General features: G+C 41.9%; 1 protein-coding gene across 1 annotated transcript in view; it reads left to right on the top strand.

The window, feature by feature from the left end:
* PAK5 (p21 (RAC1) activated kinase 5) overlaps positions 1–16,685 on the top strand; it is a gene marked incomplete at both ends in the record, with an annotated part of 95,595 nt that extends 78,910 nt beyond the window's left edge. The window contains 3 exons of the mRNA XM_079945131.1: positions 11,646–11,771; positions 14,298–14,432; positions 16,530–16,685. Coding sequence (XP_079801257.1) covers positions 11,646–11,771; positions 14,298–14,432; positions 16,530–16,685 — 417 coding nt within the window. The remainder of the gene's footprint in view (positions 1–11,645; positions 11,772–14,297; positions 14,433–16,529) is intronic.
* Between the last annotated feature and the right edge of the window lie 8,112 nt (positions 16,686–24,797).

The raw sequence follows: 24,797 nt of genomic DNA, 5'->3' as shown, positions 1-24,797 counted from the left end.
GGACCAGCATAGGTGTCTAGAATGGAACACCACTCCTCTTATTACCCCATGACTGAAGAGGTGAGGTGCAGAACTAGTTACTGGAATCTTGAAATAGAGATTGTTGTGTGAAGAGGGCTACCTGGCAGGAGCTCTGATCTTTAGTGGAAACCAGACCATAGTGAACCTGCTGGATGGGAACTGGGCCAATTAAGTACCCGAACCTCACTCTGCTCCTTCCTTCCAGTCTCCTACTGGTGCTCCCCATTGACTGAGTCCAATCAGAAGCCATCAATGGTCAATACAGGTTGGCCTCCCAGGGCTCAGGGCTCCCAGATCTGAAAGGACAAACAGAAGATATCCATTACACTAGTGTATCCCCAGGCCCAGATATCTGCATTTCCCATCATTGCAGCCTGCTCAGGGGATTCACTTGAAACTCATCAGCCACACCAGATAGAATACAACAGCCAAGGAATGCATGAGTTGACATTGCCAGGAAGGCTTAGTTAGATGGAAGAGTTTTGAAGCATAGATTTTTTCCCGCCTATTTAGACGCTTTTAATCTTCCTGAAACTCCCAGCAGATGTAATAGCCTTGTGATGAGTGGAGCCAGCTGTCCCTTTAATGCACCTGTCTTTTACCACCTAGCATCCTCAGTCACGTGGAAAACGTTCACGTCACATCAGAATTTGCCCAGGAATGATCAGAGGGCAACCAGAAGAAACTACCCAAGAACTTTGGCTTTTCTTCTTTTATTTTAAAAAGATTGTCAATTTTATTGTGGAAACTTCAGCAAATTCAGAAAAGTATAAAGAATAAAATAAAAATCACCCATGGGGCTTCCCTGGTGGCACAGTGGTTGAGAGTCTGCCTGCTAATTCAGGGGACACAGGTTCGAGCCCTGGTCTGGGAGGATCCCACATGGTGCGGAGCAACTAGGCCCATGAGCCACAACTACTAAGCATGCGTGTCTGGAGCCTGTGCTCCGCAACAACAAGAGAGGCCGCGAGAGTGAAAGGCCCGTGCACCGCGATGAGGAGTGGCCCCCGCTCGCCACAACTAGAGAAAGCCCTCGCACAGAAACAAAGATCCAACACGGCCATAAATAAATAAATAAATAAATAAATAAATAAATAAGCCAAGCATTTGAAGCCCTTAAAAAAAAATCACCCATAATCTCATTTCCTAAATATATATATATATATATATATATATGTATATATATATATGAACATACACACACACATAATTTACCAACTTAGTATTATGATTAATGGGCAGTTTTAAGTCCTCCTTTCTGCATTACTCTGGCTGAACTTTTTTTAAGAGCGTACAGGAGTATGTATCAGTCAGTTTTTGCTACACAACAAACCACTCAATACTTAGTGGCTTAAACCCAGAACCATTTATTTGCTCACAATTCTGTGAGTCGACTTTTGCACTGACCTCAGCTGGGACAGCTTACCTCTGCTCCACGTGACATCAGCTGAGCTCACTCTTGCATTTGTGGTCAGTTTGGGGTTGACAGCCTTACTAATTAGCCTGGTGGTTGGCCGGATCTCAGCAGTGGTAATGGAGGTAGCTGGGCCTAGATGCAAGGGGTGGGGAAATAACACCATAAGCACCACTGCCTCTTGATGGGAGAAGATGCAAAGTTGCATCCAAAGGCATGTGGATACAGAGAGGGGAAGACCATGTGGCCATTTTGCAGCATCTCCCATAGAGCAGGGGAGCTATAGGAAAAGGGCTAGAACTCTCTCCTGGCCTGACTCAGAAAAGCACCAGGGCAAGGTCCCATGGCCTCAGAACTGAGCATTGCTGAGCATTGAACTGGTCCACACATTGGCTCTGGGGACTGGAGCTTACAGGAAAAAAAAATCAGGACAGTTCCTGCCAGGCTTTCTTTTCTTGTTTTTAGAGATTGAGGGTGTAGGCTCACCCTTGTTGTTGAGTACCTGTCAGATGTCAAAATCAGATGTGAGACAAAGACAGTTTATTATTTAATTAGCTTACTTAAAGATCTCCCCTCCCCACAATATATGAAAGGCTAGATCATTCAGTGTCACTCCTGAGGGCAGAATCTCCGTTTCAAACATTTCTTTAGTTTCCACGCATCCTGCAGAGCTCACAGGGACTGGCACATCCTCAGTGCTTTCAGTCTGAATGGTTTGTTCACTCACTCATTCAATAAATATGAGCTTAACGTCATTCTGTGCCAGGTCAGTGCTAGGTCCTAAGGATGAATAAAGCAAAATCACTAATTTCATTCAGTTTATTTGGAGAATGGGAGTGTGATAATCAACAAATTGATAAACATACAAATAAAATCACCACCAGATTGCAGGGTGATACATTCTAAATTTTGTATGATTAATTAACTTAAGTAGACTAAAGAAGGTGGAGGGTGGAGAGTAGAGGGTCTGTAGAGACCGGTCAGAGAAGGCCCCTCCGCAGTGGGGTGGTGACAGCAGAGACACGTGAGGGGCGGGGCCTGTGGCCTTCAGGGATGACAGTGTTCCAGGAAGAAGGAACACAGCATGTGGAGAGGAGCCTGACTCTCAGCCACGTTGGCCAGGGTGAGCTCATCCAGGTTTAAGAACAAGGTGCCATATTGACTCCAGTTTCTATAGAGAAAGGAAACCTTTTTCCTTAAAAAAGAGAACAGAGATGGAGTGTGACTACTCCAGGAAAAGGCTGAGAGTACAATTTATACTAATCTATTGGAGCTTTTATAGCATTCTATAGTGCAGAAGACATATTCATTTATTATCATAACAAATCCCCTTAGGTCTTAAGTCAAAAGTTATTTTCGCATTCTCACATGACTGAGAGGTGGCTGGGCTCAGCCAGTCAGTGCTGCTCTGACTCGCTAGATGGTGCATCTAGAAATCTTCCTCAGGCATATGTCAGGAATGTAGTGCTGACTGTCGGCTGGATGTTGAGCTGGGACTTTCCACCAGAACACCTACCATGTGGCCTTCCTTACAGCATGGAGGCTGGATTCCATGAGTGAGTGTCTCAAGAAAACAGGGTAGAAGTATGGCATTTTTATGACCTCAAAGTCACATAGTGTCACTTTTACCATGATCACAGACCTTCCAGATCCAGTGGGAAGGAACACGAAACTCTCCTGAGTGGGAGGAGAATTGAATCATATGTCAAGAAGATCTCAGGGGCTGGACAGTATTGTTGTTGGCATTTTTGGAAATATTGTCTGTCACACAAGGTGTGCTGTTGGGAGATGTTCAACGTCATCAGCCCTTAGAGAAATGCAAATTGAAACTATGAGATATCGTTACACACCTATAAGAATGGCTAAAATGAAAAATAGTAATAACACCACTAATTCACACAATGCTGGTGCGAATGTAAAATGTTGAAAAATGGTTAGGCAGTTCCTTTCAAAACTGAAAATGGACTTACCATGTGACAAGCATTCTTACTCTTAGGCATATATTCCAGAGCAATGGAAACTTATTTCAGTTTTATTCATCATAGCCCCAAACTAGAAAATACCTAAAATGTCCTCCAGAGGGTAAATGATTAAATAAACTATGGTGTATATATACCAGGGAATACTACCCAGACCAAAAAAAAAAGAATGAGTGACACATGCAAGAGCTTGGATGAACCTCAAGGAAATTATGCTGAGTGAAAAAAAAAGTCAACCTCAAAAGGATACACACTGCATAATTCCATTTATGTAACATTTATGAAATAACGTAATTATAGAGATGCATAGCATATTAGTGGTTGCCAGGGCTTAGGGATTGGAATTGTGTGGCTATAAAGGGGTCGCACCATCACCTTTATTTGTGACAGTGGTTGTGCAAGACTACAATGTGATAAAATTGTAGAGTACACACACATATACACACATACATACACAAATGAGTTCATGTATAACTGATGAAATCTGAGTGAGCTCTATGGACTGTACCAACATCAATTTCTTGGTGTTGATATTGAGCTACAGTGCATAAGATGCTAACGTATCGGGAGGACTGGGTGCACATTTCTTTGTAACCTCCTATGAGCCTATATATAGTATTTCAAAATAAAATATATATTTTTTAAAACAGTGAGTTGCTCAGGTTTAAAAGGATAAGTCCTTTCTGGCCTCTTCAGAGACTACAAGGGAAACTTTTTGTTATCAACTGAAAAGAAATCGTTCACTCTTCTTCCATGATAGAAATAATATCTAGTGAGTCACTAATTTGTATTAAGCAGAGGTGTTTAAGGAGTGGTGTTTGGGGTTTGAAAGGGAAAATAAATAACATGTCATAGAGTGGTTTCAAGAATTACATGAAGTAATTAGTATAAAACCATAAGAGGTAAATCAGGTACACGGTAGATGCTCAGAATGAAGGCAATCCCCCTGCCCTTGCAATTAAGGGTTGAGTAAATTCCTCCACGATTTTTCTTTGGCCTGGGGCTTGCATTTAGGAGATGATACTTAGGGGCCACTAGGCAGTGAGTGACTAACTTTTATCAAATTCATTGGCTGAAATGGAATTCAAACCCATGACCCCTTAAGCCCAATGCATCTATTAAAAAGAGGCATTTACAAGTAATCTTTATGGTTTTTCTTTTTACTATAAATTGGTTGCCACACTTTAAGAATTAGGAGATTTCACATAAAATTTCAGATTCCTGTCTCCCTTGAAAAAAATCAAAGTGTCTGGCAACACTGTGCCTGACTTCACACATGGCAGTAATGGAGGTGGTGTGATGAGGGTGCAAATGTTGCTGGTGCCCCACCCTTATCTTCCCATTTCAGTGCTCGCTAACTCCACCTCCAAATGCCACCACCTGCATCTCTTTGCCTGGGGACTTCTCTGGCTACTGTAGTCTGCTTTTGCAGAACAAAGCAGCCTAGAAATTCCAGGAAATTAACATTCATGCTTCCCAGGAGCAGCCCTGAAAAAGTGATGGGAGTTGGTATATAAATACCCCAGCTCTCTCGTCCTTGGATGGAATAGCTCTGAGGCACATATTCTACACAGTCTCCCAGATGTCCTCAGCAGGATTAAGCTCTAGTTCCCATGGTGGTAACTTCCTTGCTGATTAACGCTTGACTGACTGCCTTCCCTTCCCTGTTATACTTCCCCATTTCACTGCTAGTGTATCCTGTATCTCCCCAATAAATGACTTACACCGAATCCTTGTCTCAGCATTTTCTTCTGGGAGAGGGGGGCCCAAACTAACATAGCACCCAGAAATATGTTTGTGCCCTTTCTCCCACAGGATTTGAAGGGAGGGTTAAAGGACAAATAAGGGGCCATAGACGGGCAACCAGAGCCTATGAGTGTTCCACACCTTCTCTACTGGGCCCCTGACAATCAGCTGGAAATTAGTGTCTCCTTATCAGGGGCGTGTGTCCCTAGTTTTCCATTGTCTCCACTGGCTCATTTAATTCATTGGTATTATTGGGTTGGCCAAAAAGTTCATTTGGGTTTTTCCATTAGATGTTACGGGAAAACCTGAGCAGAATTTTGGCCAACCCAATATTTTCCTGGCTCCTTTAGCCATTTGAATTTTGTTGTCTCTCAAATTGCTAGAATTTTACAATTAGAGGAAGACCTGAAGATTATCTCCCAGAAGCTCTTCTTAAATAGAGACTTGGGCATATTAAATAGCTTGCTTAAATTCATTCCTTTCCAGTCGTCTCTGAGATACACCCAAACACTCCCTTCACAGAAGTTATTTTCTAATGCAGGGAACACAGCATGAAAAGTCAGGAGACCCCCAGGGTTGAGTTCACTGCTAAAACTGTCACATAGTCTTGGGCAAGTTCCTACGGCTCTCCGTGCTGTGCCAAGTGGCAGAGGGGCTGGCTGAGGCCTCTAAGCCATTCCAGCTCAGCTGCTATGATGCCTTCCCTCTCCTCTCGGGTTTGGCTACTGAAGAAGTGAGTCTTCAGCTGGAGGCACCATCATCAGTCTGACCCCTTCTATTACCTCTGTTCCTTTGTCCCTGGGTCATTGCTCTTCTTAAAACAAGTTCTCAGATTTTAGTGAGCATCACAACCCCTGGAGACCTTGGCAAAAAACAGATTCCTGGGCCGTTCTCTCAGAGATTCTGATTCAGTCAGGCTGGATGTATCTCTGAACAATTTCCAGCTGATGATACACACTTGAGTACCATTGCCTTATAGGAAGAACCCAGGAACCAGGCACAAAAGCAGCCATCTTTCTGCCTTAGCAAAAATCTGGAGCAGATGCAAGAATTCTTTAGAGCATACGCAATTTACAAAACGAGGGTTTTATATTTTATTTTAAACCTGTAGCTATCTTGTGGGTAGATTCTCTTTTGCTCCTCTTCTTGCAAATTTTTGTGGGTCCCCTTACTCCTAGCCAGGATGCATTGAGATGGGTAAGATCTCAGGTTTAAGTAGCAGCTTTGTCTGACCTCTGAGCTCTAGTTCCTTGTCTGGCCCCTGTGGACCAGCTACATCTCCTCTTAGGGGGTGGGCAACATGCTTGCTTCAGTTCTCTTAGCCTAACTGCATTAGTGAGACAAAGATGGTTTCCTAAGTACCCACGTTGTACAATCCTATCTAAAATAAGGCTCAGCTTAAAGTCTATGTGACTTGCTTTTGTGTGTGTGTGTGTGTGTGTGTGTGTGTGTGTGTGTGTGATTTGCTTTTAATAACTGCCTACAATGCTTTATTATACTCATTACCTGAGTTCTTATTATCTACTTGCAGATTTATTTGGACGAATGTTGTGTGCAATTATGTTCTTTTAGAAAATTGTCTCTTTTACGTACTTGAATGAGTAAAAAAATCATGCAAAAGCACTTATACTCCTACAACAGAAGAACAGGCCTGGCTTCCAAGTGTTGAGTTTCAATTTCTCATCTTATATTTTGTCACGGAGATAATTATTAGTCTGTCAGGTTTGGTATCTTTTTTTTAATGTCTGGAAAAAGAGAGCCACACTAGAGGCTTTAAAATTAAAGCCAGTTGAAATTAAAACTGCCAATACCAAAATGCTGATACAGTCACCTCCTGAATCATTCAGGTTTCTTCATTTTACAGGTAAACAAAATATATTGGCAAAATTGTTCCTCCTTTACTATCTGTGTCATAGGGTTGCAAACTTACTCAGGCTTGAACTTTGGAAATAACACACACACACACACACACACACACACACACACACACACATACACACATAACCTCAACTTCTTCACAAAGCCCCACTGACTAGAATTTTTTTAAAACTCTATTTTAATTCAGTCTATTAAATTTAGTCTGCTTAAATAATTTAAACGTTGTCTATCAGAATTCAGTCACATTATTGTAAGGTTAAACTGATACCTTTAAACCCTCAGTCTTCCAGGTTTGGCTGCCACCTGCTCTTTCTTTCCACCTCCCACCCCCATCTTCCTCAGGATGGAGACAAATGTGGGTTATGGGACCTCCGGGTGAAGGAGATACGATCCATCTTCTTGTTCCTCGCTGGTCCCTGCCTTGGCGTGACAGCCTCTTCTGCTACCTGGACTCGTGACCAGTGAGCATTAGCTGGTCCCATCAGCTGCTGGTCTTTTCAGGAAGAGGCTTCTCTGCAGTATTTTACTCCAGCCTCTTTCCTCAAGTCTTGAAAGCTATCCTTGAGACTGCCTCTCATGTCAACCATAGGCTTGTGCCTGGCCCTGTTCCTTCACTGAGATTTGGAGGAGCTTTGGGAGCCCTGCATACCACACAAAGGCCATGGAAGCCAGTAGCATTGCCTCAAGTTCATTTCCACCCACTCTGTTGTGCCATCTCTCCATGGAGGCCATATTGGGCATAGCCAAAGCTGATGTGCAGCTGGTATTCACCAGTGTATCTGTACCCATTGTTAAAATGTTGCAATATTCTCATGCTTGTTGGTTAATAGCCACTGTTTCCAGTCATTGGAGTATTATCCCCCATGACCCCAGCCCTTTACCAGGATGCCCCTTGCCTCATTAAGGATGGTACTGCCCACAGGATAACTCCAGAACAAAGCTCAACTTTATGTCTAGATTCTGACTGGTCTAGATGAATCTGGTTATTAAATATTTTTAATATTACCTCTGAACACAGATGCATGTGGCTCCTCTCCCTTGTTTGTGTGGGGATGTATGCTACTCAGATATTTCTGAAGCACACCACCATCTGCTCGGGGTGGTAGGAAATGGTGTATAATAAAGAGTTGGGGCCTGACATAAGTTACTGCTCTTTGTCCTCTTCTGCAAATAATCCTTGGCTAAAAGTGATGGACTGTAGGGCTTTCACTTCTCAGAATTGTAGAAGCCTTTTACAATAGGGCAGCAAGGATTATGGACCAGCTACCATGGCCATAGGGCACTCTTCTTTCTTTTTTAATGGATTATTCTTTTCTTTTTTTGGCTGTGTCTTGCAGCTTGTGGGATCTTAATTCCCCAGCCAGGGATTGAACCCGGGCCCCAGCAGTGAAGGAGCCAAATCCTAACCACTGGGCTGCCAGGGAATTCCCAGGGCAGTCTTCTTTATACCACATGGAAATTCTGTGATCTGACACATCTGGGCTTGATTCTTGCTATGCCAAAGCAATTGAGAAAAATCATATCTCTGTTAAACCATCTTTCTCTAGCATTCCATCTGGTGCAATCCTAATTGAAGGAGTCCCATCCCAAACCACACCCCACTAGTCTTGGCCTGATTAGAGAGCAGATCATGAACAAGGAAATGGAAAAAGAAAAAATAATAATTTCCAAAACATTATCTCCATTTCATCTGTGTTACAACTTTGATTCTAGAAACAGTTGTCTTCAGTAAGTCAATGATGGCTTCAGAAGGAGCACCAATGTGTTTTCTATCACGTGATCTGTTGTCCCATGTATGTATGTATATATATGTCAATATCAGATAATATCAATCTAGTAGCATGAGTTTTTTGATTATCTGCTGTTTTCTCAGCTTTTAAGGAGCACAGCGAGGCTTCATAATTAAAAGGCAGAGCTATTGCCCCTGAGCAATGTCATTTCTAGCTGAGGGAAAAACTCAGCATCAGAAAACAGTTCAAGATTAAATGAATGCTAAATTCTCTCAAATTTGGTGAGGGGAGAGATCAGTATAGCCTCCTGAGAAAAATTCTGGAGGAAGTGAGAAGTGATCAGGGCCTTGAACTATCCTTAAGAATTGAATATGCTTCCCAACTAAGATTAGGAAAAAGGCAAAGATATCCCCTCTTACGACTCCTTTGCAACATCATACTAGAAGTACTAGCTAATGCAATAAAACAAGAGAAGGAATAAAAGGTATACATACTGGGAAATAAGAAATAAAACTATCTTTGGTTACAGGTGACATGATCATCTATTCAGAAAATCTGAAAGAATGAACAAGAAAATCTAGAGCTAATAAGTGATTATAACACGGTTGTAGGATATCTAGTTAATATACAAAAGTCAATCACTTTTCTATGTACCAGCAATACAAGTGGAATTTGAAATTAAAAACACAATGCCATTTACATTATCACCCTCCAAAACTAGATACTTAGGTATAAATCAAGCAAAATATGTACTACATCTATATGAGAAAAACTACGAAACTCAGATGAATAAAATTAAAAAAACCTAAATAAATGGAGAGGTATTACATTGGATAGGAAGAACTCAGTATTGTCAAGATGTTACTTCTTCCCAACTTGATCTATAGATTTAATGAAATCTCAGTCAAAATCTCAGTGAGTTATTTTGTAGATATTGACAAATTGATTCTAAAGTTTATATGGAGAGGCAAAAGACCAACATAATCGTCAACACATATTGAAGAAGAAGAAGAACAAAGTGCAAGACTGACACTACCTAACTTTGGGACTTTTTGAGACAGTGTGGTATTAGCAAAGAATTGACAAATAGACCAATGAAACAGAATAGAGAGCCCAGAAGTAGACCCACATAAATAGAGTCAACCGATCTTTGACAAGGGAGAAAAGGCAGTAAAATGGAGCAAAGATGGTCTTTTCAACAAGTGGTATTGGAATAACTGGACATCCACATGCCAAAAAATGAATCTAGACACAGACTATATACCCTTCACAAAAATTAACTCCATGTGGAGTTACAAAGAGTATCTAGCAAGAGCGCCTAAAAAGAGAAGAGGTGAGAGTTGGGACCCAAACTCCTGGAAGCCCCAGTATTTAAGTTGTGGGCAGCAGAGATAGAGCCAGAAAAAAAGGTTGAAAAAAGTTCAGAGAGGTATCAAGAGAATCAAGGGAGAATTTGTGCCTTAGAGACTATACCTTTGATCTATGGAAATTTTAACTTCAAATGACCATTCTGAACCATTGCCAAACAATGCCTGAATCATTGATTTTGTTTTGTTTTGTTTTGTTTTGTTTTCATTTAATGTATTCTGTCATCACCAATAATCCTAAGTGGCAATCCTTTTCAATGAGGCTATCTGAAGTTCAGACCAGGTCACCATGAACAGAATCAAGCCTCCCAGAAATAAACTGAATCCTGGTCACCTAGAATATATAAACTGGCAGGGTGCCTGAGGGTGCAGTATGTTCTCAAGAGTATTCTTAAAGGCTTCGGGCAAGAAATTTCAGCGTGTTTTTCTTTTTGATGACCTCTAACATAAATAACATATATGCATATTGGGTAATTAAGATGACCACCTTGTACCCCTGGTAACTAATTGTTCACACCCAGTTTCTATGCCCTCATTTCCACTTGCATTGATATTCACATTGGCAACTTCAATTGTCCTGAGAAAAGGAGGAAAACCAAAAGAAAAGGGGAGCCAGTACTTAAAGTGATATCTCAGCATCCTTTATAAATGGGGTCTTGCAATAATTCAAACATAGAAATGAGGTTGGTTATTTGAATCATCTCATGGTACTTAGAAATCTAAATGTCTTCGGTGTAAAAAAAACCCCTAAATTGCAGCAGTTTGTACAAAACTCGTGTTGAGAATAGCAGTTTACTTACACTAAAGCATCATCTCTTACATTAAATGAAAGTAGTAGGTTTGAATTTTAATGAATTTGTTTCGGGTGTATTATAAATTTTGGGGTTTCATAATTTTATAAAAGATAGCAGCAGCAGGAGTTAAACATTTGCAAATCAATCCTGCTGGAGCCATAAGAGGTTTTTTCACTAAAATGGATTGTACATTTCCAATAAAAGGGTCTGATAGCCCCTTCTCTGGTATTTTCAGGGCCTGTTAACAAGAGATGGTGGTTTTGTTTTGAATTTGAAACTCTTTCTATATTTCTATATCTCGAAGCCAGTATCTTTTTAAATTTATTGAAACATAGTTGATTTGCAGTGTTGTGTTAGTTTCTGGTGTACAGCAAAGTGATTCGGTTATACATATATATAAGAGTTTGCATCTGCTAATCCCAAACTCCCAGTCCATCTCTCTCCCACCCCCCCTCCACTCCCACTTGGCAACCACCAGTCTGTTCCCTATGTCTGTGAGTCTGTTTCCTATGTCTGTGAGTCTGTTTCTGTTTCGAAGATAAGTTCATTTGTGTCATAGTTTAGATTCCACGCATAAGTGATATTGTATGGTATCTGTCCTTCTCTTTCTGACTTTCTTCACTTAGTATGATAATCTGTAGGTCTGTCCATGTTGCTGCAAATGTCAGAGCCAGTATTTTTATATTGTTAGTTTGTTGCATTCCTTTCCTTTTCAGATAAAGTTGTCTGACTTTGGTTTCTGTGCTCAAGTTTCCAAAGAGGTGCCAAAGAGGAAATCACTGGTTGGCACACCCTACTGGATGGCACCTGAGGTGATTTCTAGGCTGCCTTATGGGACAGAGGTAAGGGAGTGATGGTCATTGTTGGGGAGTGGCAGGGTCTGGTTAGGCTCTGGATGTAGGGGTTCTGAGATCGTTAATGACCACAGGAGATCAGGATAATGACTTTTAGCTCCACATTTGATCCCCATTCACTAGGCTTGTCACAGAGTAGGTTGTAGAAGAAGGGAGACTGGCCATCCCTGGGATATTGCCACAACATTGATCCAGGAGCATATTTAGGTCCCAAGTTGACAGTGGGAGAGAGTCACTCAAACTAATATCTTACCCTCAGGGCCAAGAGTGCACAAAGCGAGAAAATGCAACCTGAAAAGTGGCCGGAGACACACAGATGAGTAGGTGTGATGATTCAAAGGATAGAACGTCAGAGAAAGCTCCACAGGATTGGGGTTAATATTTGGAAAAGAAATAATGTTTTGCTATAGGAAAAATCATATACGAATATTGCAACATATTTTAAAATATGGCAAAATGTTTGTTTCCTCTGAAAAGGAAATAATCACTCATAATCTATCTTTTAATTGGTTTTTGTTTTTTTAATCAAAAAAATGTTTGATCTTTTTTTATTGAATGAAAGATTCTTTAAATTCTACAGTGCTTTATAATTTTTTAAAGTTTCACACACATGGGCTTCCCTGGTGGAGCAGTGGTTGAGAATCCGCCTGCCGATGCCGGGGACACGGGTTCGTGCCCCAGTCTGGGAAGATCCCACGTGCCGCGGAGCGGCTGGGCCTGTGAGCCATCGCCGCTGAGCCTGCGTGTCCAGAGCCTGTGCTCCACAACGGGAGAGGCCACAACAGTGAGAGGCCCGCGTACCGCAAAAAAAAAAAAAAAAAATTCACACACATGATTTCATATAATTCTATAATAAACTTCACTTTTTTAAAAAATTCTCTATCCCTGTACTGCCCTTCCTCCTTTCCCTCTCTCCACTGGTAACCGCTAGTTTGTTCTCTGTCTCCATGAGTCTGCTTCCTTTTTGCTTTATTCACTAGTTTGTTGTAGTTTTTAGATTCCACAGATAAGTGATATCATACAGTATTTGTCTTTCTCTGTCTGATTTGTTTCCCTTAGCATAATGCCCTCCAAGTCCATCCATGTTGCTGCAAATGGCAAAATTTCATTCTTTTTTACGGCTGAGTAGTATTCCATTGTATATATACCACATCTTCTTTATCCATTCATCTGTTGATGGACACTTAGATTGCTTCCATACCTGCTCATAATCTATTAAGGGACAAGGTTTGGATACATAAAACGAGGGGCCAGAAGTGGAGGAGGACCTTCTAGGGGGATGATAGTGTGAGTAGAAGCTCTGAGACACACACACACTACACACACATACACACAGAGGCAAGGAGCTCGTTTCGCCTGGGCACACAGTGTTTCCACACATCATGGTGCAGACGGTGATCCTAAGAGAGGAGAAGCCTGCAGGTGGTGGCACAGACCAGTGAGCAAAGGAGAGTGGCAGAAGTTCAGGCGGACTCTGCTCTCCTTCCCCAGTTTACTTGCCCTTGGATGAATAACTCTGGTCCCAAGAGCATCAATTCTCAGTGAAGGTCACTGTGCGGGTGAGAGCAGGAGTATGAATAACTGATAAGAGGTGTAATGAGGCTGGGAGAGGGAGGCGACAGTGCCTGGGAATTTACAGCACGGCTGTGGCTCCTCCTTATCCTGACTTCCCATTCTTTACCCAGAAAGGATTGCTGCTGTCTCTCCCTTTCTTTCCCTCCATTCCCTGAACATGGTTTTATAGATCATGGTTTTGTGCACACTGCTTCAAAGTGATAAAACACAAAGGAATGGGTTTCCCTGGTGGCGCAGTGGTTGAGAGTCCGCCTGCTGATGCAGGGGACACGGGTTCGTGCCCCGGTCCAGGAGGATCCCACATGCCGCGGAGCGGCTGGGCCCGTGAGCCATGGCCTCTGAGCCTGCGCGTCCGGAGCCTGTGCTCCGGAGCGGGAGAGGCCACAGCAGTGAGAGGCCCGCGTACCGCTAAAAAAATAAAAATTAAAAAGAAAACAAAGAAAAATAATACGGCGGCAAAACACTATTTTTAAAAATCAAATTAATAGAAGAATCAGTATATATTGTGCTGTGCAATGTAGCTCTTTGGAGTTTGTTATGAATATGCCAAAAACTTTTCTTATTTTCTTATGGTTTAAATGCAACTTTCCTCTCTGTTCATAACATAAAACTTTGGATGGTTTTCACATCTGCCCTGTAGACCATGAACCACCCAAGTTAAAAGGATTAGAAGAAAGTTCTAAACTTCAGTGTTAAGACATTCACGTGTATCTAATTGTCAGAATCTTCATTGAAGTTGTATTTTAAAAGCAGACAAAGACCATTAGCAAACACTTGGTCACTCAACAATTCAGCCTATATATATGAATTGTATATTTTGAGAGGTTACAAATCCCATGTTAATTTATGAATGAGTATGAATCTATTGGGGTCCCTGACACATCCAACCTTTCAAAAGGTTCTCTTTGCCTGAGATAATCAGTGTGCTGTGCCTAACAGGTGGACATCTGGTCTCTCGGGATCATGGTGATAGAGATGATTGACGGCGAGCCCCCCTACTTCAATGAGCCTCCCCTCCAGGCCATGCGGCGGATCCGGGACAGTTTACCTCCAAGAGTGAAGGACCTGCACAAGGTGAGAAGCAGCAACCGTTGCTGAAGTTCAACATCATTCTTCGATTTTTCCGTCTCTCTGTAGTTTTAAAGACTGGCATATCGCATCCAGGAGTAGATCCTGGTTTATGGGCATGGACTTTGGAATTCGAGTTGCTTGCATTCAGAGCTCTGCTATTCTTGTTCACTCGCTTGGGCAAGTGAGTCAGCCACTCCATCTCTGAAGCTCATCTGTAAAATGGGGTACAGCTGCTCCTCTTTCATGGGGTTGGCTCTACTCTGCACTCCCTCCTTGAGAATCTATTGCATGCTGGGGACTGTTCTAATGGCCGGGATATAGCAGCTCAAAACCCCACATTTCCTGACTCTCATAGAGGTTGCATTCTAGTTGGGGAAGCAGTTAATAACCACACACAGATGGATGAATAAAATAATTTCAGAGAGTGGTACCTGCTATGAAGCGAATAGAACACTGTGATGTGATGGAAGGGGTCGGAGAGGGGGCTGGAAGCGAGTTCTGGCTGAGGGGTGAAAGAGGCCCTTTCAGGGGACTGGAGCCTGATTGGAAAAAAGGAGTAAGTTATGCAAAAAGATCTGGGAGAAAAATGTCCCAGGCAGAGGGAGGAGCAGTGTGAAGACCCTCAGCCAGAGCAAGGTGGGCATGGGGAAAGGGTGAGGCATGTCAGAGGGTAGGCAGGGGCTAGATTGTGCAGGGCAAAGAGCAACATGTTTAAGGGACCAAGTAGGGCCTTTCCTGTTTTCCCAAGATTGTCAAGTAGGGCCAAGCTCAGAACATATGATACTAAGTCAAAGAACTGCCACTGTGGGGGCCACCAGTGGGGGCAGAGCTTGCTGAGAGGTGCTGTCTCCACAGATCAACTCTATAAATGCTGACCCCTCCCATCCGCCTCCTGACAATAAGAGAGGGAGTGAGGCTGCCTTAGGTGAGGGGATAGTTTGTAATGGTTGCTTCTCCTCTTCCCTCACCCCTAAACCTTATGGAAGAGCCCCAATAGAATCACTCATAGAGGTTGTGTGGATCTGCCAAAAAGATGGGAGACTGCTTGAATTGAACAGGAGATTGAAATTTGTACTGCATTGGACTGGGTTTAAATAATAAACAGTGGCTAAAATAGTATGGTATCAAATAATCCCACACCCAGTACGAAGGAGTGTGATGTTCTTCAAAGTCACAGACAAGAGCAGCTTTCATCCTAATGGTTAAACACTGGAAACCTTCCAAGGTTGTTTCCCAAAGGGATAAGTGATATGTGGGATGATTCAGCAGTGAATACTACACAGCAATGCAAAGGATACAGCTTTTGCCACCCACATCACGGATACATCTCACAGACACGATGTCGAGTGAAAGCAGCTAGAGAGAGAAGGGTTGACAGCCAATGACTCCATTTCTATAAAGGACAAAATCAGGTAAAAATTTATCTTATCAGAAGTCAGGATAGTGGTGACCCTTTGCAGGGAGACAGATATTTATTGGAAGGGGGCTGGAGGGAGAGATGTTCCATATTTTGATAGGGGTGGGGAATATATAGGTGTAAACATGTGTTTAAAAAAAACTACTGTACAATATAAACTTTTTATATGCTCGAATGTACGTAAGCTATACCTCAAAAAGTAAATTACACGAAATTAAAGGAAAAATGCTGTCTGTGTCAGATATTCTTAACAGAAGTTTGTTTCTCTTCAAGAAAGGGATTCCACAAAGCCTAGATGGTTTCAGTGGTTACACAGAAAACTCATTCCATGTTTACACCACTGTTCATCAAACATGTGTGGCCAGCACCTATACACAGTAGGCACTTCATAATAGCTGCTACTGTCGCTATTATACCACTATTATTTTATTTAGTAAATATTCTTTGTCATACCATCATTTACTCCTATTATTTCAGACTTGAAGAAGGTAAGGAAAACAGAATATGTTAAGAAAGGCAATTCCTGCTTTTGCTTCCATAACCTCTTTCTCCTCAACCTGACATTCTGGAATTTGAAGTTGTTGATAGAATGACTTTCCTGGGAATTCTCTGGGAACCCATTTTAGGGGAAGTGGGTTGGGTGTCTGTGTTAGTCCTCAAGATGATATCTTGCGTTTTCACAGGTTTCTTCAGTGCTTCGGGGATTCCTAGACCTGATGTTGGTGAGGGAACCCTCTCAAAGAGCCACAGCCCAGGAACTCCTCGGACATCCATTCTTGAAATTGGCAGGTCCGCCATCTTGCATTGTTCCCCTCATGAGACAATACAGGCATCACTGAGCAGAGGATTCATAGAGGTGACAAAGCTAGATGAGAACATGAGAATAATTCAGGAGAACACAAGGAAACCAGAGAACATGTAACAGACCTGTATATTCCAGACCAGCTGATTGATGAGACAGTGTGTTGACCGGCAGGGTTTGGCAGACCAGGGCATCTTCTTGTGTCTTAAACAGGCATCTCTCCACTAACAGCTGGTGTGGTCATTTGGAACACGGCTTTAATAAGTCATTATTATATTTTTCAGCCTTTCATCCAGCAAATCAGAATGACTCAGTACAAACTCCGTTATGATATATCCTAGCCACATGCAGGGTAACGCACAGGATTTTCTATATTGAAAGAATACTTTTCTGGCAAAAAATAGAAAGGATAACAAAAAGCACTTTTTCTTAATGGTAGCAGTGTAATGTATTTTGCAATGAATTTGTAATTTTTCTGTACAATAGTTTTGATAATTTATAGTACTTTGATGTCACGTAGCCATTGTATTGGTTGAAGTAATACCTGTTTACTAGCAAGAGTTTGAACAAAGTCTTTCCTACTTTTTTATCCCTTTCAGAAAACCAACAATTCTTTAGGAACTTTGAATACTGAATGACTCTCAATCACCGTCAGCTTTAGTAGAATATCTTTCTTATCTTAACAAGTGTCTTATGTAATGGAAGAAGACTTAAGAGTGATGGTGATGGGGGTTCACATTCCATTTATCCAGCCCAAAATAATACAGTACAATAAAATGTGAGCCACAGTATACCACCAAAAGTACTCCTTGGGAGAAAGCTAAATATTCTGAAAAATCACATTTTCCTTCAAGCCTGTTAGTAGCAAACCATCTTTTGCACAGCAGGATGTTTCCCCTAGTACCCTCTCTTAAAGGGGTATGATGTCCCCTTGGGGCCAAATTTCCCCTCCAAGGAACAATTTTAGTGCTAGGATCATTTGATGTACTTGTAGGAGGCTGTGAGCTCCACGTCCTACCCCTCCGCCATCTTGATCCAACAACCCAGTGCTAGGATCATTTGGACTCCATTCCCCAAACTGAATGTTTCAAGAAGGCTGTGAGAATTCCAGTCTCACAAAGGGAAAAAAGAGAGAAGTGGGCAAGATGTTTGGTTTTGTTTGTTACTGTTTTTAAAACTCTGTGTGCTAGCACACCAAACTCTTGTCTGTAATTTACCTTCGTCGCTATTGTTTCTGTATCATACTGGAAGTCTGGATTCTAGAGAATGAATTAGGGAGCGGGGATTTTCCCGGGTGTGACTCGAATTCAGTTGTGACCATGTTCTGTGTTTCCGACATAGGAGAGTTGTGCTGCTGACTAGATCTTCTTGAATGTTGATAAACACGAATGACTACTACAATACATTTTGTGTTGCTTGTTGGATGAATTTGCATGTTAACTGTAGGCCAATATAGATTTGCCTTTAAGACTCTGGAAAAGCTACATAGTCATCATTAGTTTCTATTACTTCTGCATCCAATGAAAGCCATTTTTTACCAAACTGGAAAACCAGAGGCTTTTCTTAATTTCACATACTGTAACAAATATGAATTTAAAATTGTGAAAATGCTCTGGTTGCTCTAAGCCTAATTAAGAATGTTTGTAATTAATAGGTTGCTAATTATTTATTAAAGTTAAAAAGGAAAAAAAAGACGTAAAATGACCTTCTACTGATTAGATTTTCAGTTTTTCCCTAAACTGGAAATGCCTCATTATAAATAGGATCTATAATTTTGTTTCATAAAACACAACAAATCAATGTTTTATGTAAAATATTAATATAAGTATGTACGAATTAAAATAATCTAAATCCAGAAAATGGAAGTCATAAAAGTTCATGGAACAGACTGTATTCATTTAACCAGGACTATGTAGAAATAGAAAGGAAAGAAAAAAATCTTATCTTAACCAGAGAAAATATTAAAAACCATTGCAGAAAATAGTGGATTTTGGATTCCAAACATTTTCGACAGTGTAATAGAAATTTTTCTGTAATTTTCTTATCACTGCCTCTTTTTTAAAGTCTTCATTGAATTTACCAAAAGTTACTGTAGCTTAAAAGGTTGTGTGAGCACTAACTATTGGCAGAAACTGCACTTGCAAGTAAAAATAAATGTTTGCCTTTTTCCCATCGTGTTATTGGAAACTCTGGTAATTTCCTGAATTTGCTTCTTAAATAACAAGAATGGTGTCTTTATGATCTTGAGGAATGCAAATAAGTTGCTATAAAGTTATATGTAATATCATGTTGACACGAAGCAAAGATAAATACTCCCATCCCCACAGGTTATAAGCAGTGTAACACTATGATGTAGATACCACTATTGAAAAAAAAATTAAATTCTGGAAGGCCAAATTCAAGGAAAGCCAGATTCATGGCTGAAGGTTCCTACTCTGCTGTTCCAAAGATGGTGAATTGATCTGATTGCTTTTACCCACGAAAGATATAAAAAAGGAGATGTTCTGGATTAGAGAAGCTCTCTGGTAGACTGGAAGAAAGTGTTGGGCCCCCTCCTCCTGTTTGGGTGACAAGGAAGACATTAACATTTATCCCATGAAGTTGAGAGTGATACTGGTAAATAAAGAGTTCATTTCTCACCTGGAAATTTCAGAAAGTGAAAACCCTCAGGAAATAACCTGAGATAGCAGGATGAGACCTCCTAATAGTAGTATATTGTGTACCAGGGAAGAGAAAGATGAAGGCAACCTTCCCCAGGCAGGTCCCTGAAGCCACTGGAAGGCACAGAAGAATACACCAATTTCTTCTGCTTATGATGGTGCATAGAGAGAGAGCAGGGAACACGGCAACCACTTAACTAAGTAATGAGGTGATACCCAACTTGAAGAGTACATTGGAGGTATGCACCATGGGGGGAAACAAAGGGAAATATGGCTGCTTTTCTACAGTGGACAGGGTCGGGGAGGAGCTGAACCTTACTCTAAAAACCACATATATCATCTACACCACGACCACTCTAAAAGCAGAGGCTGTAGTCTTCAGGTGGACACAAATGAAACTCAGGCATCTCCTCTTCCTCAACAGAATATCCAAGGCAGCTGACTGCAGCCAGCTGGGTTACTGGAATCTCCCTTCCCCACAGCTCCCCATAGGTTTGAGCCATGAGTTAGTCTGAAACTCCATGATTTGAAGGAGGGACTCAGAAGAAAGAAAGGGAGGATAAGAAAGCACACCTTGTCCCCTGCCACTGCCTATCCACTCTACTTCTTTCTCTCTGATACAAGTTTAGCTCAAGCAAAGGGGAGGGGAGTTATTTTGATTTTGAATGAGATTGATTTTTTTTAATGGATTAGACAGATGGAATCAGTCTGAGTTATGGTTGTGTCCCCATTACCCACTGAGACGAACACACTCAGTAGCAATTACTAGAAAAATAAAATCATTCCATGAAGTTATCAACTCAATGAGTTCAGACTCGTTGGGCAAACCGATCGAGTGAATGTCCCCGTGTCATCAAAGAAACGGTAATGAGATTCGAGGCAGAGAAACGACTGATTTGGTCTGAAGCAGCTACAAAATGTACAGGCAGGAGCAGTTCTGTGAAAGTCACATGATATAGTACAAATCCAAATTGTGCAGCAAACCCATCAATGTAAGTCTTGAAATGTGTGTATTTTGAGTTAAGTGAATAGATGACCTTAGTGTGGGTTCTGCCAAAAGGAGAACCTAAGACAGACACACAAGTCCTTCCTGGAAGATGATCCCAGGAAGCTCATTCAACATGGCAAAGTAGATACATGAGACCAAGAGGGACAGAAATTTGAAAAAAAGGTGTGTATTAATGAATGGGTCACCACTATGGGTGCCTGGGGCTCAGTCCCACTGCAGACCTTCTGGGAGAGATGCTCCAGAATTGTCCTTCTAGCAGTGAACTGGCTGGGGTATTTATCCACCATCTCCTATCCCTGGTTTGTTGAGAGTTGCTCCATCTAGGGCATCATCCCGCAGAACGTCCATCTTGCCCTGTAGGTGGGCAAAGTTTGTTCCCTCCAACTAAGAGGGAGGGAGACATGGGGAGCTGTGGGCAGGTACAGAAACTGTCAGCAAACGAGCTCCAGGAAAGACCGAGGGAACATGGGTGGGACCCCAGCAATGTCTCCTACATAAATAGATCTGATGAAGGATAAAAAGGGGACTTGACAAAGTCTGAGGGTTCCTGATTTCTGATTCAAAATATACTGTTTTAAAAGCAAAGGGATTCCTTATCCTGAAAGGTTTGCCCACATAGCAACTGCTTTGATAATTATGCCTCATCATCACTGGCAGCATTTTGAAAAAACATTAAAGCTAGAAAGGACTTCAAGGTCACATATGGTACACCTTAACTGAGCCTAACCAAGTCCCCAACAACTTGTTCAATAACAGCACATGAATCATGATACCTGAATACACCACACACACACACACACACACACACACACACACACACACACACAGAGAGAGAGAGAGAGAGAGAGAGGGAGAGAGAGAGAGAGAGAGAGAGAGAAAGTTCTGTTTCATGAGGGCAGGGATTCTTACCTATTTCATTCACTGATGTGTCCCCAGCACGAGACCAGGGTCTATAAAACACAAGATCGGTGCTAACAAATACTTATCTCGTTTGTCACATAAGCCTTTGTGACCTTCCCCAGAAGACAACCTGACAGGTTCCGTCAGTTTAAATGACAACTGAAGTAGCCATTGGCCCTGGAGTTCTTAGCCTAATTTTGCACCCTGGACCCTCTTGGCTGTCTGACGCCTATGGAGTCCTCAGAAAAATGTTTTAAAATGCATAAAGTAAAATACATAGGCTTACAAAGGAAACCAATTAAAGCATAGTTATCAAAATATATATTTTAATGTTATGGTTATAATGCATTAAATAACAAGATCTGTGATGGGTCTAGTAACTGCCGTAATTTCCAATAAGGAATATAAATGATTTTTGGAGGTATCTGCAACAAGTATAATGTGGTCATTTCTGCCGATGACCTATACCTAGGTCCTGCTTATACTACAGTGGTTTGGTGCCTATGTTCATAATTGAAGGAGATGCTACCTTTCATTTGAGGTTAGTAAACCTGAAGGTGTAGTTTTTTCTCATCCAAATTCATGGACTCCAACCGTCTCCCCGACACCCCCAAACTGACAACCTCCTGAGCAGTTCACTGGGCTGGGGATGGAGAGAATCCTTGCATAGAAACATACTCTGAATTCAAAATAAACTGACACAGAAAACTGGATGCCAGATTGAAAAAAAAAAAAAAAACCTGCATTAGTCTTTTGGGGTCTTTCATGTACATGTATGGCAGGTAAAATTTGAACACACATTTTAATAAGGATGCTAGAAAAATATCACTAGTAATACCTCTTATGGAGCATTTCCAGTGTGCCAGGTGCTGTGCTAGGGACTTAAATGTACTGTCATGCATCCTCAAATAACTTTGCAAGGAGAGGACAGTGAACTCCATTTTCAGATGAGAAAATGAGCACAGAGAAGCCCAGTAATTTGGCTAATGTTGCAGGTAGGCTGATAGCAAAGGCTTTTTTAACCAGAAGTTGTCATACTACTAAATCAGAATTATCTGAAGAGAGCAAGTAGTCAGAATACCAATTCTAGGGTCTCACCATAGAGATTCTCAATCACTGGGTTGATGCCCTAGAACTGACATTTTTCAACGACCCCCCTGAGATGATTCTGATACAGGCTGCTTGCAAACTGCACTTTGAGACACACATTGAAAGTTGTGTCTGTCTGGTTCAGGTTGCTTGGGTGTTTGTTCCAGGGAGGTGTTTGTGCCCAGTGCTGGTTTGGACTACCCTCCCCTGTAAACAACCCCAGTGCACGCACTGCCTGCTACCTCCACCAGATGCTGCAGGTCATTCCTTCCATCTTCCTCCCACTTCTCCATTCTCATATCTCTGTTGTCTCCCCCATCCATGTGGCTTTGACAAGTCTTTGTTAATGGAAACAGAATTGGTGAGAAAAGAGTGGTTATAGTTTAGAGGGCTTTCTTGGGGTGGAGAACAGTCTTCCCTGTTCTCTGAGGCAGCTTCACTGGGAGCTATTTGCCGAAAATGGGGGAACCCTGCAAAGAACCACTCTCAGAATTGAAATCAAACTCGTCCTTCCCCGAAAGAAACATGCACATGGTTCTTCCAGCCTGGCTTTTCCAGGCCAGCAGAGCAGCAACCAGACACAACATTCTTTTGTGCCCAGAGGCGTTTGTGTTTAAAACTCCAGTAAAAAAGAAAAATGACAGTTAAAGGGGTAATTGAGCATCTGTGGATTATCTGTTTGTTTTCTTTCCCGTCTCTGAGCTCAGGAAACAATGCAAATAGACGAGCCACCCCACAGCTTGTTCCTGCTGCAGGAGCCTCTGAAATGCAGGACAATGGCAATGAACATGAGTCATCCCTCTGGACACCTTGCTTTGTCCACCCATAGACCACTGGCCCTGCCCTCACCAGGAGGCCCTCTTTTATTCTGCTTAGTTGATGATGAAGATTAAAAAGGGCTAAGAAAAATAAGGCGAGGTTCATAGAAATTAGGCTGAACTTGAGACCTAATTTTAGGACTGCTAAATAAAGATGCCGTGATTAATAGTAACAATAACAGACATAGTAATAAGGCGTTTTATATGTACTGCCTATCACAGGTGGAAAAAAAATCACTCTTAATTTTGAGAATTAAGAAATTTGGATTCTAGAAAGATTTAATTAGCTTAGACACAGGGACGTAGCCATATGGCAACACTTTGTAAAGCGCTAGGGCACTTTGTTCTGTTTAGAATGACGTGTGTGTGTGTGTGTGTGTGTGTGTGTGTGTGTACACGCATGTATGCGTGTGTGTTTTCTTATCTGTTCTCCCCCTATAGACTCCCAGTTGTCGTTTACTACTGTACACCCAGCACTGAGCCTGCACGCAGTAGGTGCTCAAAAACTGTTGAATGAATGAATGACAATTCCAAAAATAGTAATGAGCCCTGTCTTGTGAAAGCAAAATTTTTAAAAAATACAAATTTACTTTTGTAAAAGTAGATTAAATTAAGTAAAGATGGGGTTTTCAGAAGTACGACTCAGAAAGCCTAAAAATGTTTTCTAAAGTGGATACACCTAAGTGTCTGTTTCTCCCCAGATCCTTGGATGGTTCCAGATAAGTAGGAAGTTTCCTAAAAATACATGAGATGCTAAAAGGGAAAGGGCTTGTCATGTTTGGGTCGTGGGGGTGAGATGATCACAGATGACGAAGGGTGGAGGACACGTGGGTGGGGTGGGGGTTGTTTGCCTCCGCTGGCACCAAAGGTGTCTCTTGGGCTTCCCTGGTGGCGCAGTGGTTGAGGGTCCGCCTGCCGATGCAAGGGCCACGGGTTCGTGCCCCGGTCTGGGAAGATCCCACATGCCGCGGAGCGGCTGGGCCCGTGAGCCATGGCTGCTGAGCCTGTGCGTCTGGAGCCTGTGACCCGCAACGGGAGAGGCCACAGCAGTGAGAGGCCTGCGTACCGCTAAAAAAACAAACAAACAAAAAAAAGTCTCTTTTTTCTTGTGCAACAGGCAACTTTCATGAGGAATCAGGGCTTGTTCCTCACTGACCAGGCAGGCACTGAGAAGAAGTCATGCAGGGAAAGACTGAGGTTGCTGGAGCAGCAAACAAATGGATAATAGGAGAGCAACTGGCTGATAGTTATCAAGATTTGCTGGTATAATGAACTTCTAAGGATGTGCTACTGCCAACAATTGAAGACCTGGGGAGATAACTCATGCGCTTGCTCTCATGTGGTGATGATTTTACAGGGGTAGGGGGATTCCCACCCTAACACCAAAGAAAAGGATTTCCCCTACCCTTGCTCAGATCTTCTGAAAAATGATTATGCAGAAAGTGAGTGAAATCCAAACTATGTACATTTCTCTAGGGAATTTCAGTAAATTACATTTTATCACAAATAAAACCCAACCTAAGCTACTATGTTCAGTCCAGCTTTTTAATCCAAAGAGAAATGCCAGACTCAAGACCAAGAAGCACCAGAAGCTATATTAGACCAATCGTTCAAGAGGCGCCATTATTAAAGCTACTTATATTTGCCAAAATAAATCCACGTGTTTTCACCTG

This window comes from Stenella coeruleoalba (assembly GCF_951394435.1).
Source record: "Stenella coeruleoalba genome assembly, chromosome: 15".
NCBI classification, from domain to species: domain Eukaryota; kingdom Metazoa; phylum Chordata; class Mammalia; order Artiodactyla; family Delphinidae; genus Stenella; species Stenella coeruleoalba.
The sequence above is the reverse complement of the archived record's forward strand: the minus strand, read 5'-3'. Positions and strand labels throughout refer to the sequence as shown.